The sequence below is a fragment of the Coregonus lavaretus genome (assembly GCF_964263955.1).
Source record: "Coregonus lavaretus genome assembly, chromosome: 1".
In the NCBI taxonomy this organism is placed as follows: domain Eukaryota; kingdom Metazoa; phylum Chordata; class Actinopteri; order Salmoniformes; family Salmonidae; genus Coregonus; species Coregonus lavaretus.
The window spans coordinates 1,810,436-1,826,597 of NC_139988.1; the positions used below are offsets into that span (position 1 = coordinate 1,810,436).

General features: G+C 42.9%; 2 protein-coding genes across 3 annotated transcripts in view; one reads left to right on the forward strand and one right to left on the reverse strand.

The window, feature by feature from the left end:
• LOC311118744 (uncharacterized protein) overlaps positions 1 to 11,860 on the reverse strand; it is a gene marked incomplete at both ends in the record, with an annotated part of 37,941 nt that extends 26,081 nt beyond the window's left edge. Inside the window, 9 exons of the mRNA XM_084157665.1 lie at positions 798 to 851; positions 3,449 to 3,511; positions 3,641 to 3,676; positions 3,993 to 4,055; positions 4,520 to 4,540; positions 5,088 to 5,165; positions 5,916 to 6,312; positions 8,753 to 8,885; positions 11,758 to 11,860. Of these exons, the coding sequence (XP_084013791.1) occupies positions 798 to 851; positions 3,449 to 3,511; positions 3,641 to 3,676; positions 3,993 to 4,055; positions 4,520 to 4,540; positions 5,088 to 5,165; positions 5,916 to 6,312; positions 8,753 to 8,885; positions 11,758 to 11,860 (948 nt within the window). The remainder of the gene's footprint in view (positions 1 to 797; positions 852 to 3,448; positions 3,512 to 3,640; positions 3,677 to 3,992; positions 4,056 to 4,519; positions 4,541 to 5,087; positions 5,166 to 5,915; positions 6,313 to 8,752; positions 8,886 to 11,757) is intronic.
• Positions 11,861 to 14,399: 2,539 nt separating this feature from the next.
• LOC311130056 (protein FAM135A-like) overlaps positions 14,400 to 16,162 on the forward strand; it is a 50,003-nt gene continuing 48,240 nt past the window's right edge. For both annotated transcript variants that reach the window (XM_084162694.1, XM_084162695.1), the window contains exon 1: positions 14,400 to 14,575. The gene's annotated coding sequence lies outside the window, so the exon portion shown is untranslated. The remainder of the gene's footprint in view (positions 14,576 to 16,162) is intronic.

The following is a 16,162-nucleotide window of genomic DNA, read 5'->3' on the forward strand; positions in this document are numbered from 1 at the left end:
ATCATTAACTAGAGACTTAGGAAACTATGCGTGTGGAAAACATCAAAGTATTTATCCATAAAGACATGCTTTCATCTCATCAAAAACACACACCAACAGCATCCTACTCCGTATCCTTTTGACTCTTATACTGAATATTCTGGCCAATTTCCTTCTTAGATAAATGAAGCCGTCTGAGTAATAACTTAACTAGAGACTTCACAGACTGAATTAACATTCTTCCAGTTTAATCCTGTGACTGAGAGCCTGAGCTATGCAAGGTGCACTTGGCCCAGCAAATGTTCCCCCAAGGCTTGGGTCCTGTTCATTAGGCACCAAACGAAGAAGAAAAATAGGGAGGGAATTAGTGGACTCATCCAATAAGAAACACTAATTTTGTTCTCCGTTGCTAAACATTTTCAAATGTTTTTCTTTGTGTGCCCTAATGAACACGACTCTTGATGCTTGGGCCTGGTTCCCCACAGAGATTACCCAGAACTCTGGCAGGGAGGGATCAGGGATCAGCAGGGAGGGATCAGGGATCAGCGATTAAAGCTCATTTGTCATGAGGAATTACTTTACGGGTTGTAATTGTAATTCCTGCTGTCTTGCCTGCCAACACAGTGGGCGAATGGACGGTCAGCAGCTTGGCTCAGTCACCTGGCTGAGAGTTACCCTGGTCCCAGATCTGATTGTGCTGTCTGGCATGACAATGACCAAAGGAGTTAGCAAGACAGCAGCAACAGATCTGGGACCAGGCTGTCTGAGAGTCTCTGAAGCAGAAACATTAAAGGGCTCATTAGTGATTAGTTACTCACTTTCTGTCCAAGGGGACCATCAGGGCCTTCATCTCCAGTAGGGCCAGTCAAACCCTGCAGAGAGAGGAAGAGAGGAGAGAGAGAGACCAGACTTCACTAATGCATCACAACAAAGACAGAAATGTAATCCAATGTCAGTAGGAGATCTGCTGTGCGCTTGAAAGCCTTGAGAGTTAATTGCTACCTTTTCATAAGCAATCATAACAGAATACCTTTCTCTAAGAAATGTTTTTGCAACTACATTTACATTTAAGTCATTTAGCAGACACTCTTATCCAGAGCGACTTACAGTTAGTGAATACATATTTTTTTTATACTGGCCCCCCGTGGGAATCGAACCCACAACCCTGGCGTTGCAAACGCCATGCTCTATCAACTGAGCTACATCCCTGCCGGCCATTCCCTCCCCTACCCTGGACGAATTGTGCGCCACCCATGAGTCTCCCGGTCACGGGCGGCTGCGACAGAGCCTGGATTCGAACCAGGATCTAGTGGCACAGCCTTAGACCACTGCGCCACTCAGGAGACTGACTCAACTACAAACGTTAAAGTGTGCTTTAAGCCTTCCTAATCTCATAATAATTCCAGCTGTGTATGTACATGATGTCATTAAAAAGGTTTGCGTACTTCACACAGCTAATGGGGTGGGAGGAGCTCAGAAGTAGGTGTGGGCAGGGCTAAACGATGACCCTCCCACAATTAATGAATCGATAAATACTGTGCATTAGCAGAAACTAGTATCCAGCACTTTTCAGCCCAGCTTGACGGAAATGCGAAGCTCTGAAATACATGCTATTTTCCTTTCTCTGACTTATGTTGACAATTTCAAACTAGTTTCAACAAATGCTTCCTTGGATTATATTGATTTAAGATAGATCATGTTTAGTTTGAATAGATGGTGGCATTTATCTCCACAGACACCACGGTTAGTACACTACAGAGCATCTGAAACAAACTGAGACATCTCTCTGAGACAGTTAACTTACTGGGAGAGTGGTTAACCCTAACTTTAACCCGCATTCCTCTGGTCCAACTCAAACAAGCCCTATTGACAGGTATCATTCCACACCAGCCTGAGGATTCTCAACTGGAGAATGGAGACTGGAGACACCCACAGCACAAACACTGCTGGGTACTGCATCACTAAGGCTTTATAGTGAAAGCTATGATCCCTTATTGATGTCACTTGTTAAATCCACTTCAATCAGAGTAGATGAAGGGGAGGAGACAGGTTAAAGAAGGATTTTTAAGCCTTGAGACAATTGAGACATGGATTGTGTATGTGTGCCATTCAGAGGGTGAACGGGCAAGACAAAATATTTAATTGCCTTTGAACAGTGTATGGTAGTAGGTGCCAGGTGCACCGTTTGTGTCAAGAACTGCAATGCTGCTGGGTTTTTCACGATCAACAGTTTCCTGTGTGTATCAAGATTGGTCCACCACCCAAAGGAAATCCAGCCAACTTGACACAACTGTGGGAAGCATTGGAGTCAACATGGGCCAGCATCCCTGTGGAACGCTTTCGATACCTTGTAGAGTCCATTCCCCAACAAATGGAGTCTTTTCTGAGGGCAAAAGTGGAAGGGTGCAACTCAATATTAGGAAGGTGTTCCTAATGTTTGGTACACTCATCCACCTTGATATCTCATCCATATGCCTTTGTTCAGACTCTATACACCTATTACCGTCACTTTGTGAACCTATAGCATAATTGTGACTGAAATGCAAACTACGTACAAAGTTATACATGGACCATGTACACTTGATAGTATGTTTTAGGATATTAGTACAAACTATTCTATCCTAGGAGTGTTTTCCTAAACCTCTTTTCCCCCTCCAATTTGGATGGAAGCTACAGTTAATTAAGTTCAGGCCGTCCTTCTCTCTGTCTGAACAAAAAGACTGTTGTGTTACAAAGGAAACTGTCAGATTCTTAGCCTTTTCTTTGGTCTGTTTGAGAATTCTTCAAATTTTTCTCTGATTGGCTCCTCTCTTGGGTAAAGATTGATTGGTTCCTCTCTTGTGTAAAGATTGTAGCCAACTGTAGCTCAGTTGATAGAGCATGGCGCTTGCAACGCCAGGGTTGTGGGTTCGTTTTCCCACGGGGGGCCAGTATGAAAATGTATGCACTCACTAACTGTAAGTCGCTCTGGATAAGAGCGTCTGCTAAATGACTAAAATGAATGAAAATGAATTGGCTCCTCTCTTGGGTAAAGATTGATTGGCTCCTCTCTTGGGTAAAGAAGGGGTCATCACCACCACTTCCACACGTTGATAAAGCAAGAACATATTTTTAAGGGTAGAAGGTGCACATATTGAGAAGTTCCAGCCCCTAGCTACTGTACTGCTGCTATAACCTGAGTAGGACAATCATCATGACTAGTTCACTATTACTATCATCAAATATGGGCGGCAGGTAGCTTAGTGGTTAAGAGCGTTGTGCCAGTAACCGAAAGGTCGCTGGTTCTAATCCCCGAGCCGACTAGGTGAAAAATCTGTCGATGTGCCCTTGAGCAAGGCAATTAACCCTAATTGCTCTGGATAAGAGCGTCTGCTAAATGACTAAAATGTAAAATATGACAAAAAGGTGCCAATGATGACAAACAGGAAATTGAAGGCAGAGGATGAATGATTTGAAATAGGATACTCACATCAGCCCCGGGCTCGCCTGGCAACCCTGCTGAGCCTAGTTTACCTGCATCTCCATCAGGACCCTAACAACACAACAAAACCACAATATACAACAACAACAGCAGACATAGAGTAAAATACATCATAGTTACTAGATGATAATGACATAGTATTTTGTTAATAATAAAAAACAATGAAAAGTTGATATTTACAGCAGGGCCGTCCTCTCCGTCCTCTCCCCTCTCACCCTGAAATAGAAAAAGGCCTACATGTGAAATTCACAGATAAATATATAAATATATATATTCACATATGTATACATATGTGTTTATACATAATTGGTCTGATTCCAACTCTTCAGCATGCAGTTGATTATGGTTGTAAAAGGGGTTGGGCTCACCCACCATACAAATCACATAATTGCATAATTATGAACGTGTTGGATGATTGTGATAGTGGCATGAGGTGGGCTCGTCCCATCTTACAAATCAATTATGAACATGAGTTGTGATAATGCTCTTATCATTCGGAAGATAATGAAAGTTAATAGATGAGAGAACTTACAGCGACACCATCAATTCCTGGGACACCTGCAGGTCCTGGAGGGCCGACTGGTCCTGAGGCCCTCTGGACAAAGAGACGGTCAAACAATGCAATCAGCTATGGATATTATTGCTATACATAATGAACATACATCTGTATGCATGGGACATACTGTATGTCTGAAAATGAAGGAGAAGCAGAAGTCTCTTTTAGGCTTAGCCAATAATAATTAATTTAAGAAATAACAGGTGCACAACTGTCATAGGGAAGCAAAATAATTGAAATAATCGTAATTTAATTTAAATTATGTGGAAACAGCGTTAATTCAACCAGTGTGTACCCACGGAGTACATGATGTAAATAAATACTACATTCTCAGTCACAGTCACCCAGTTAGAAAAATGAAATGATCATCCTTTGTTTTGTTTCAGTGTTTCCTATAGAACAACTTCAACTTGCATGACTAGACCAACTATGATCTGGACATTCTTGCTAGTTGATTCCACATCAATAAATCCATGAGAATAACATAATGTAGATACACTCACCTGCAGTTCTGCTTCATCAACCTGAAAGCAGAGGTACACAGATAAGGACTTACTTGTGCGGAGCAAATTATGACAATCTGCAGCAAAAGTACCCAAAAAAGTGGCCCGCGAGCCATGTTCTCCTGCTCTTCCCTCTCCCGGACGGCAAGAAAGAGTAAAAAATGTTTCCTTTTTCCTGGATGAGTTGGGTTGAAGGACCCCCCGACAAAAAAGTAACCCAACTGAATCCGTTTCTACCAACTGAAACTCCAGAGGTACCATAGGCATCAAAGCCTTATGCATATTCATGACCTGCTTAGTTATAGGAAGTGATTGGCAGAATTCACGGGCGGCGCACGGGAACAGACTGGGAGGGGTTGTTAAGGGTACAGAGGGCGAATGGAAAATAATAGCGGGCGATTTAAATGGCTTGGGATTTATTGACCCACCTGTTTAGTGCTCATTTTTCATGTTGTTTATTTACAATGGTTGCCTGGACTAGATAATACCAGCCTCTGTACTGGGTGTTTTGATCATTTGGTTTGGTAATTTGACCATGGTTGCAGTCTGTTTTGTCAATGGTTCTTACCCATGTCGTGGCTGGTAGGTCATTGCAGGTCTGTGGACGCCTCACATCACAATGAATGAGCATCGACTGGAGCTCAAACTGAAAAATAAATACAAAAATAATAATCACTCCGACATAAGTCACATTCACAACCTATATATAATATAATTGACAAAATATTGACCCTTAAATCATTAGTTATCATCACCAATCCTCAATCTGATAAACCATTATGTAGGCCTAGTCCTCAATTTACGCACATCACATGCTTGATTCTCAACAAATCATACATTTTTGCCCCTAAGAGTAAGATAACTACTGACTGTATTGTTATTAATGTCTCGTTATTGTGACCACGAATAGAGTGAACAGGCCTGATGATAAAGAATTCCAAAAAGACATCCCAAATCACTTGGGCAATTATTATCAAAGGGCAATTACGCGCGAAATTACGCGGACTTTTACAAACATCTCCCTATAATATTGCGGTGTCATCATAGAAACTGTTCCTGGCCTTCCCTAGGCGCAGCCGGGTCATCTTCTGGACTAGAACCTCTGTGTTACAATTCCCACTTTAATGTAGAAATTGACAGGGCGGAGCGCCACGCATTCCACATAGGCCGCATTCAGCTCAACAGTCACTCTCGGAGTCGGTCATTTACAGTAAAACTCTCCAATGTAGGCTAGAGTGTATGCCCCCAAAATTATGCTTGAATATTTGGAGTGGGCATGCGGTTACTTGACAAGCGCACCAACTCTTGTGCCTTAAAGTCCCAGACCTCTTGTACTTGCCATAGGACTGGCCTTTGAAAGAAGGCTAAGTGCAAGTTTACAAAACAATAAACTTACTGGCACTGCTAAAACGGGGTTATCCTTCAGCTTTCCAATCAACGTGTATCCATCCAGGTTGACTATACCTCTCTTGGGTGTGTTCTGAGAGTCCACCATAATGCAATTCACAAACAGAGTAACAGAACGCTTGCTGACTTTCAGTAAGATATTGTGCCATTGAGAGTTGAAGAGGAACGGTAGGAAAGGGAAAACGGCCGTCTCTCGTGTTTTATTCAATGTTGTGAAGGTGAATTCAAGAGACAGTGATTCTCCGTTCAGACTAACGGCAAGCTGCTCTTCGCCTTTCAAATCTTGCATTTGCCAAATATTCCAGTTCTTGGTTATGGTACTGCCGTTCATTCGTAAAACTGTCGCAAACACAAATTCCTCCGGTAGTCCAAGGGGATATGCTGATCTGAAACATGGAGAGAGATAGTCACTTATCTTGAACATATATGCCTTTGATATGTTGGCTAATATCGCCAATGCTAATACCGCCATGCTTATAGTAGGCCTAGATGTTAAGGCCTATTTGTCTATTCATCTACATGCTTTACACATCGAGTCTAGAGTAATTTACAAAAAAGTGTATATAATTGTAGTTCAATTATACAGAAGTGATGCTATAGCTAAAACAATGTATAATTATCCTAAAGGGAGCAGGGGACCTTCATGTGAGCAGTGGACCTTTATGTAGCCTATTAGTGCGGCAGGTAGCCCAGCGGTTAAGAGCGTTGGGCCAGTAACCGAAAGGTCGCTGGTTCGAGCCAACTAGGTAAAAAATCTGTCGATGTGCCCTTGAGCAATGCACTTAACCCTAATTGCTCCTGTAATTCGCTCCGGATAAGACACTGCACTGTCCTGTGAGTTTCCCTGATTCAGCACCATGGACAGGGACAGTACCAAACATGACCGGTAGATGGTAGTGTTCACCAATACTGCAGCTCTCTGGCCAATTATTGCAGAAGAGTTGACCTACAGCAGGGTTCCCCAACTGACGGCCCGCGGGCCGAATTTGGTCCGTGGGTGGTTTTATTTGCCCCTCTAAGTACTGAGCAAAAGAAAATGTTTGTACTTTTTTTGGGGTGTGGAATTTTCATTGATGGACATAAAAGACTGTAAAAAAAACAATAAAAAAAACACCAGGAAATCAGCTCCAAGTGATTTTAAGTTAAGAAATCTGTTTCCAAGTATTCCCACACATAATAGAGAGACACAACGTGATCGTATACAAATGTAAGCAAGGTTTGAAATGATTTTGTTTTAGTCAAACATTATATCTGTTTGGGCTTCTTGCGGTCAATTTGCAGTCTACAAATTATATGTAATTATGCTCCGGCCCCCGACCATCCACTCAATAAAATATCAGCCCGAGGCTGAATCTAGTTGATGATCCCTGACCTACAGTATGTCTTTAATTTGACAATTGTTTCTGGTGTTTTCCCTAAGATCTGGAAAGTGGAACATGTCCTCCCCTTACATAAAGGAGTAGATCCCTCTGACTTAGATAAATACTGTCCAATCTCCAAATTATCTTGCTTTTCCAAAGTTTTACGTTCCCTGGCCAACTGTCAGCTAAGAACTTCTTTAACTTCTCATTCTATTTCTTATTGCGCACAAATCCGGTTTTAGACCTGGACATACTGTAGCACTGTTTCAGGTGCTATGCTCGTTTTAGATTATGTGTTAAAATTGCTTGGATCATAAAAATAATTGTGCTGCCTTATTTATAGACCTTTCCAAGTCCTTTGACACTGTTGACCATCACATTCTTATTCAAAGGTTGACTGAAATAGGCCTGGATCAGGCTTCTTGCAAGTGGTTTTAGAATGATCTGTCAGACAGGACACAATGTGGGATTTCTGATGGTGTCAAGTCTAGGTTCCTGGATAGTACGAAAGGTGTACCACAGGGGTCGTATTGGGACCTGTTCTCTTTACTATTTATATAAATAATATCGGTCTATCTGTTCAAACTTTTGATATTCAGCTGTATGCAGACGATCCTGTTATGTATGCCATTGCCCCAGCTGTTGACTAGGCGTTGTTAGAGCTGCAATCTGACTTTGTTGCCTTACAAAATGCCCTGGTTGGTTTAAAAGTTGTACTTAATGTGGGCAATACTAAATATATGTTTTTCTCTAATTCTCACACCTTTTTTTTTCAGATGGACTATATATTTATGAATTGAATGGTTCTCCCATCGATCGGGTTCCTGCCTATAAATATCTGGGCTTTTGGATTGACAAGGATTTAACGTTTACAAAACATACTGATGAGCTTGTTAAAAAGCTAAGATTTAAAGTGGGCTTCTTTTTTAGAAATAGAGCTTTGTCACTCCCTAAACAGCAGGAAGCAGATTGTACAGTCGACTTTCCTGCCAGTTCTTGACTATGGTGACACAATACCAGAATGCAACAAGCAGCCACTAACTCCTCTTAAACCTGTGGATGCCATCTACCATAGCGCCCTTCGCTTTATCACAGGGGACAGTTGTAATACTCACCACTGCATCCTGTATCAGAAGGTCGGCTGGTCCTCATTAAAGTCCCGTAGATCACTACACTATTCCCCTTTTGTTTACAAAGCTTGTTTACAATGAGATGTTCTGGTGCCGCTCGGGCAGTTTAGAGTGTTAATTGAATAGCTAGTAGCTGAGGACTGTAACTGTTTTTCATAAATGTTGTGTTTTGTGTTGATTGCTGTTTTGTTTTACATTGTATTGGTTGTTGTATTGCTGTGATCAGGGCACCGTGGTCTCAATGGGTTTTCCCTGAATAAATAAAGAATTATACAAAACATACAAAAATACATTACATCTACAGCACTAGCCGCCACTGGATCGGTCCTACTTACCTTGTGTTAATTCTGAAGTTGAATGCTGGCCCTATTTTGTAGGCAACATGCTGAGAGGTTGATCCAGCCACCTTTTTAACTATTCCTCTTCTGGCCAGCTCAGCAATGTGAAACTGGGACATGATATAAAAACCTGTTGGTAGGATAAAGTACAGTAAGGATACTTGTTGACGTGGATAGTTTTAATTTGTTTTTTGAATTGTTGTTTTGCCCTCAGTAGTTTGAACTTTCACCTGGGAAACGATCCTCTCCGACATTAATCAGAGGACACAGGCCTTGCTCAGTTTGAATGCCAGCTCCAGAGGAAAAAGACACCCCTGTAAAGGGGAAGAGACATACTGACTTGTCTTGGCTGAAGTAGGATATGTGCATCTTTGTGTGTGTGTGTGTGTGTGTGTGGTGCATGCATATGTGTGTGTGCACATCCAAGTGCCACCTCCTTCCTAGCCTGCACCAGTGCTGATTGCCTTGTAGCCTAACCTTCACACTGAAAGGAGCTGCCAGTGCAGTGATTACAGTGCGTGGATAGACATCCAATCACCCATCCAATCATCCAGTGTTTGAAAAGCTGCTGCACTGCTGTACGTACCCCTGCTGTGAGCACTGAATAAATATTATCTCTGAGTGTTGGTTGTTTCCTGTTAAGCCTAACACCCGGGCTCTAGACTGGACAGCCTGGCTCACTGATGGAGTCCTACCTAGCTGCACCATTGTATCAATCAGTTTCTTACCATCATGAAATGTTGAAATTAGATTACCACCATCATCATCATCATTATCGTCATCATCAGCATCCCTCATTCCTGACTTCCCATCTTTAGTAACATCTCCAAGGCAACAATGTAAGACATTCATTTCAGTAATAACTGTCCAAGAGTGACATCATCATATATTGTGAATTTACATAGTCTACAAATTCAGCTTGTGCCAGGGTTTAAGAAGATATTTAAATGCACTACCCTATTGTCTGTATGTCTTCTGCAGAGTATTAAACAATACTTACTCTGCGAGTGAAGGCCTGTGCAGAGGCATTGTGGGATCACATAGCATAATAAGTAGAGGAGGACCTCCCTAAATTACAAATATAATGTCATCACAGATGTTAGGAACACAGATATTAGCAGATGAATTAGCCCTCTTTGTACCAGAATAGAATATATAGAATCCTATATCATGGACAGCAAATCCTCTCCAACCGTCTTCCTGGAGAGCTACCGTCCAACCGTCTTCCTGGAGAGCTACCGTCCAACCGTCTTCCTGGAGAGCTACCGTCCAACCGTCTTCCTGGAGAGCTACCGTCCTGTACGTTTGTTACTCCGAACCTAATCTAGTGCACCTGATTTTAATCATTAGCCGGTTGATAAGATGAATCAGGTTAGTTACAACTGGGGTTGGAGCAAAAGCCTACAGTAGGGTAGCTCTCCAGGAACAGGGTTGGAGAGCCCTGATCTACAGATCTGCAATTCAGTTCAAAATGTATAGCCTAGTCTGTGAACTTTAATAAATGAATGACTGTATAACAGCAGCATGCATATCTTATGCAAAGCAATATCTACATACATCAATCAATCAGTAAATGTTTACCTTTTGAATCCACCCATTTAGTAGGCCTTTAGAGGGGTATTTGTTGGTAAAAACCTGTCCACAGGTCCCAGCTGTGTGAGGAACAAGAAGACCCTACAAAATAACACCTCTGGTAAGACTGGCAAACTGAGGAGTCCTTTGAGGCGTGTCTTATACTGTTCTCTGTTGTCATCCAGTGGTGGAGGGTGGGTCAGGTCAGTGGTTAAACACTGTACTAGGGTTAGTGCCCCATATTAAATCAAATCTACGTGTATTTGTCACTTACACCGTTTACAGCAGGTATAAAAGGTGAAGCGAAATGCTTTCTTTCAAGCTTCTTCAACAGTGCAGTACAATATGAATATCCATAATAATCCAAAGTCAAATCAAGAATAACAAGTAGTAATATGCATAGTAATAAAACAGGTATGTACACAATAGGATATACAGTATAAATTATGAATGTACTATGTCAAGTATGACTGTATTTACAAATATAAAGTGAATAGTTTCTTGGTCGTGTAAGTGAATAAACAGTATAGAAACAGCAGCGTTGACTGTGTGTGTGTGTGTGTGTGTGTGTGTGTGTGTGTGTGTGTGTGTGTGTGTGTGTGTGTGTGTGTGTGTGTGTGTGTGTGTGTGTGTGTGTGTGTGTGTGTTTGTGTGTGTGTGTGTGTGAGCTTCTGTGTAATGGATGGATGTATGGAGAGTCAGGGCAAATAGTCTCTGAGCAGATAGACAGCTAGGCTTAGTTGCTCAACAGTCTGATGGAGCCTGTTGGACCGAGACCCAATGCTCCGACATGTTTGCCAGATGGTAACATGTTGAACAGTCCGTGATTCGGGTGACTGGAGTCCTTGGCGATCTTCCGGGCCTTCCTCAGACACCGCCTTGTGTAAATGTCCTGGAGGGCAGGGAGCTCATCCCCAGTGATGTGTTGGGCAGTACGCACCACCCTCTGTAGAGCCTTGCGGTTGAGGGCGGTGCAGTTGCCATACCAGGCGGTGATGCAACCAGACAAGATGCTATAGAAGTTTCTGAGGGGCCATGACAAATTTCTTCAGTTGCCTGAAGTTGGAGAGGAGCTATTGCGTCTTCTTAACCACGGTGTTGGTGTGATGGGTCCATGTCAGGTCCTTGGTGATGTGCACGTTGAGGAACTTTTGACCTTCTCCACTGCAGCCCCGTCGATGCAGATGAGGGTGACACCCCCCCTGTCTCCTGTAGTCCACGATCAGCTCCTTGGTTTTGCTTACGTTGAGGGAGAAGCTGTTATCCTGGCACCACACTGCCAGGGCTCTAACCTCTACTATGTAAGCTGTCCCGTTGCCATTGGCGATCAGCCACCATCGTGTTGTCTGCAAACTTAATGATGGTGTTGGAGTCGTGTGTGGCCACGCAGTCATGGGTGAACAGGGAGTACAGGAGGGGGCTGAGCCCACATCCCTGGGAGGCCCCCGTGTTGAGGGTCAGCGTGGCGGAGGTATTGTTACCAACCATCACCACCTGGGGCCTGCCCGTCAGGAATGCCTCTGTGCAGTGCATTGACATATGAAATGGTACAGAGGCATTACTGAGTGTAGCACTAACGATATTGTGTGCTTTGCATGTTTATCTCCTAGTGGTTATAATGCCATTGTCCTATGCTCCATCCCTGATGGGAAAGAACCTGTGTTGTCTTAATGTTTAGTTATTTAGTTATTTCAGTATCAGAAGACCTCATCTCTATAAAAAAGTTTGCAAACCTTCTCCCTGTCACATGAGATTGATCAAAACCATTGATTATCATGACGACTAATCGTCAGTCGGATGGTAGATGGCATGTAGTAGTCCCAAACATAATGTAACTAATACTGAGCATGTATTCAAGGAGGAAAATGGATCAACAGAATCCACATGACATTTGGTGGTATGTTATGATGGACAAGCCCCACCCACACCACCCTCACCCCTCTCTGGTGACCTATTTGCACAGTCAGTATTCCCAATATTTCTGTCCTCTTCATTCTCTGTGATCTGTTCCCATACGAGCCTGACTGAAACATTTCCACACAGTTCACACCATAGGTTCACACTTCCAGGTTGGTTTAATCAAAAACATGAAGTATCTGCGGCCCTCCAGGACCAGGGTTGTCTGCCGCTGGTTTACACTATAACATTACAGAGCTCTATTGGAGTTGCATCATTCCTTTTTCACAGTATCCAATAGGTGTCAGAGAGTAGTCTGAAGACTACTGAATGTCTGCCTCTGCAAAGAGGCCAGGGCTTTTATGGCACATGTGGTCGCCGTCCCACAGGGTCACTGGTTCAAGCCCCGTTCTGCCAGTTCCCCCTCAACCACTATAGTAGATAGTAGTTATAAAAGATGGTTTAGCATTTACCCTGCAATGCCTCATCTCCAACCATATCCAGATGGGAGGGGCGGACCAAGCAATCCATCTAAACTCAATCAGTGAGGAATCTGAGTTGTGTCTGTCATATCAGTCATAACAAGTACCTCTCATTGAGAATGATAGAGGACTGTTCTTTGTATCTGTCCCATTATGGCGTCTGTGATCTCCATTTTGAAGTTATCCATTTTCTATGAGTTGGTAAACAAACTGAAAGTGTGCATATTGCCACCTGGAGTGTATTTTGCAGCTACTGTATAAAGGCCAGGTTGGCGACTTACTGCCACCTGCAGGTATGGAATGTTTGCTCACAGGTATAATTCATTGGCTGATCACTCCTGATGACCTGGATGGCATTGTGTGATCCTACCTCAACACATAGGAAGTCCCACCCAGTAGATTACTTAAATGTTGAAAGTCCTCAATGACCCTGCCCATGCTAAAACAGGCTTTTAGGCACTAGAGTTCACTATCATTCTCTATGGTACCTGAAAGAGAGGACTCTCCATTTGGACTGATCTTTGACCTCCCCCAGTAAGAGGGGAATAAGGCAACCTCAGAGTTACACACTAGGATACTTTATTTACACACACACAGATGAAATGTACATGGAACAGTAGAGGAATGGTAGTCTTTGTGTACAGAAAACAGGGTTAATGAATACACTGGACATACGATAGCACAATATATTTACATTTTAGTCATTTAGTAGACGCTCTTATCCAGAGCGACTTACATTAGTGAGTACATACATTTTCATAGTTGTCCCCCGTGGGAATCGAACCCACAACCCTGGCGTTGCAAGTGCCATGCGCTACCAAGTGAGCCACACGGGACCAGAGCAATGACAATGGTAATAAAGGACTGTCTAAATGGATATGCTACCAACGATATACACAGAGGCAGAATGCAATAGGCAATAGTAAAAACTATAAAGAACAACAAACAATAACGATACACGTGTTACACACTCACTTTGTGCAAGCACACCATCCCACATGTCCGAAGAGATATGAGCGAGACCAGTTGTTGTTGTGCAGGTCAGAGACAGCTTGCTGGTCTCTCTGTGGCTGCTTGAAGGAGACTGAGAGGGAGAGGCAGGAATTGGGGATCTGGAAACCAAGATGTGATTGGCTGACCCCACTGTGTGATAAAGCCCCTGGCAACCATGAGCCCTAGCAACCAATCGGTTTGTATAGGGCCAGAGGTGTGAAGGGCCAGTTTATGACCCATAAAGTCTGTCTTTGCTCATAGGTTAGCCTGCTAGGCTCCAGAGGGGGAGGGGAGCCTACTGCAGAAGTTAGAAAGTTAAAGAGTTTATGTCAATGAGAAGCTGCTAAGTGCTGTGAAAATGGGATGGTGTGCTAATGCCACGTTCAAGACAACTGGGAACTCGAGAAAAAACGAGCTCCGACAGGGAACAATATTTTTAAATAAACGGTCATCCAACTCGGAATTCCAAGTCGGAAATTAGGGCATCTTTCTAGAGCTCTGACTTTCCGACTTGAAGATCACCGACGTCATGATTTGACCTCGGTTATTTCCGAGTTCCCAGTTGTCTTGAAAGCACCAAAAGAGTCACCAGCAGGGACGCACAGTACCACTTGACTGGATCTGCGCGTCAACTGCGCAGTTTTTATGTTCGAGAACGTGCGCGGCCGCCTCCACTGTTTTCCTTTTTTTCAAACCAAACGTCGCTAGCCTTGCCAGGCTTCCGAAGCTGTGTGCAAAATCAAGCGACTGGATTGACTACCCATGTCGTTGTCCCGTATGGTTTTGAAGTCGGCTTAATGCTGTTTTGTCATAGTTAAAAGACAAAATACTATCACAAGAAGTGATAATCTGTCGTCGAACCCCTCTGTTGAGTCTGGTGAGTAGATCAACGGCCAACGAGCTAGCTAATGTAGCTACCTACTAGATAACGGTAACGTTACAGCGCAGATGTGTGAAATAAAGTAATTGGCTGGTGCTTTACTGCTTGAAAGATTAGCTAGTTAGCTAGTTACGAGTTTAAAGTTATCGTGCTGGCTAGCTAGGTAAGGACGGTTAGCTAGTTACTGCAAAGTGCAAAACTAGTAATGTAACGTTAGCTAGTTAGCTTTGTGGTAAGACTGACAGCTAACTAACTAGCCAACACATTAGTTATTTAGCTAACTACGTTGTTGACTCAACTAGTTGTCTGTTTCTTCTGAAGAAACCCCAGCCAGCTAGTTAGTTGACATATTGCCCAAATAACCAGTTAACTAGTTATCTTGCTATGACGTTTTGCTGGTAGAAACTGGCTAGGTAGCTAGCTAGTTTGGTAGCCAGATTTTGTGTGGTGATTCATTCTGTCCTTGTTTGCAATAGGTAATGGACACAGAATATTTCAACATCTGAGAATGATCGTGTGAAACTCTTGAGTAAATAATAGGCCTACTGAAGTTTCTCAGTCAACAGGACCCATATAAAGTATGTGTTTTATGTCTGTGTAACATAGCTAGCAAACTACCGAACGATAACCCTTAATTAGTACGCCCCTCCTAGCCCTAGGGATATTAATGTTACTCTCCCCTGAACTGTCATACGTTCCATCAGTGAAGGTAACCAGTTAACGTTAGCTAACTAGCTATACCATGTTGTAATAACTCTTCTCAGACATGACTTGGGCTATTTCTTCTCAGTAAGTTGTCAAAATGTTATTGCTGTTCAGTTGGGTAACTAGCTAGCTAGCTACCTACACAATGTTGAAGTATCCCCATAGACTCACTGTCAAGAGTGTGACTAGGTTGGGAAAAGAGGAAGGTAGACTGCAGGTATGATTGTCTCAGATGCTCAGAGAGCATTCACAGACACAGGTAGCGAAGTTGTTTAGCTTGGCAAAGATAAATAAACTTAAAATGTCATATTCATGAATGGCGCTTACTGTTTCTCTACAGTCATTTAACTTCCAGGAAGAGCGCAGGCTTCAAAAGTCCAGGGAGTGGAGTGTGAATTCCATAGATTATTATGTTAATTATTAATCAGGGTGCACATAGCTGCACTTAGAGGGAGGAAACAGGGTGGCACCACAGCTGGTTAGAAAAGCACATTACTATACTGTACTATACTGGAACCTAGATGTGTGCTAGTCTGCATCATGGTGAGTTATGAGGGAAGGATTATAAGGGTGACTCTCCGGTTTATCTTAAGTAGGCTACATTCCCCTGTTGGCTTTCCTCATCAGTACAATCTGTAATGTTGTCTTAGATCCAGGATATATTGTCTTGCATCATTGTGTCATTTCAGTTGTGAATTGTGATTGTGTCGCTAAATCTCAGTTATTTGACTCTGCTTGTTTGTGTTCAGTTAGTAAATGGATGGCTGGTTATGCAAATCTGGCTATGCAAACAGTAGCCCAAACCAGCTTGTCACACTAATTTGCAAAGCAGACACCCTACTGGACAGGTAGACCCTACTGGTAGACATAACTAAGTGG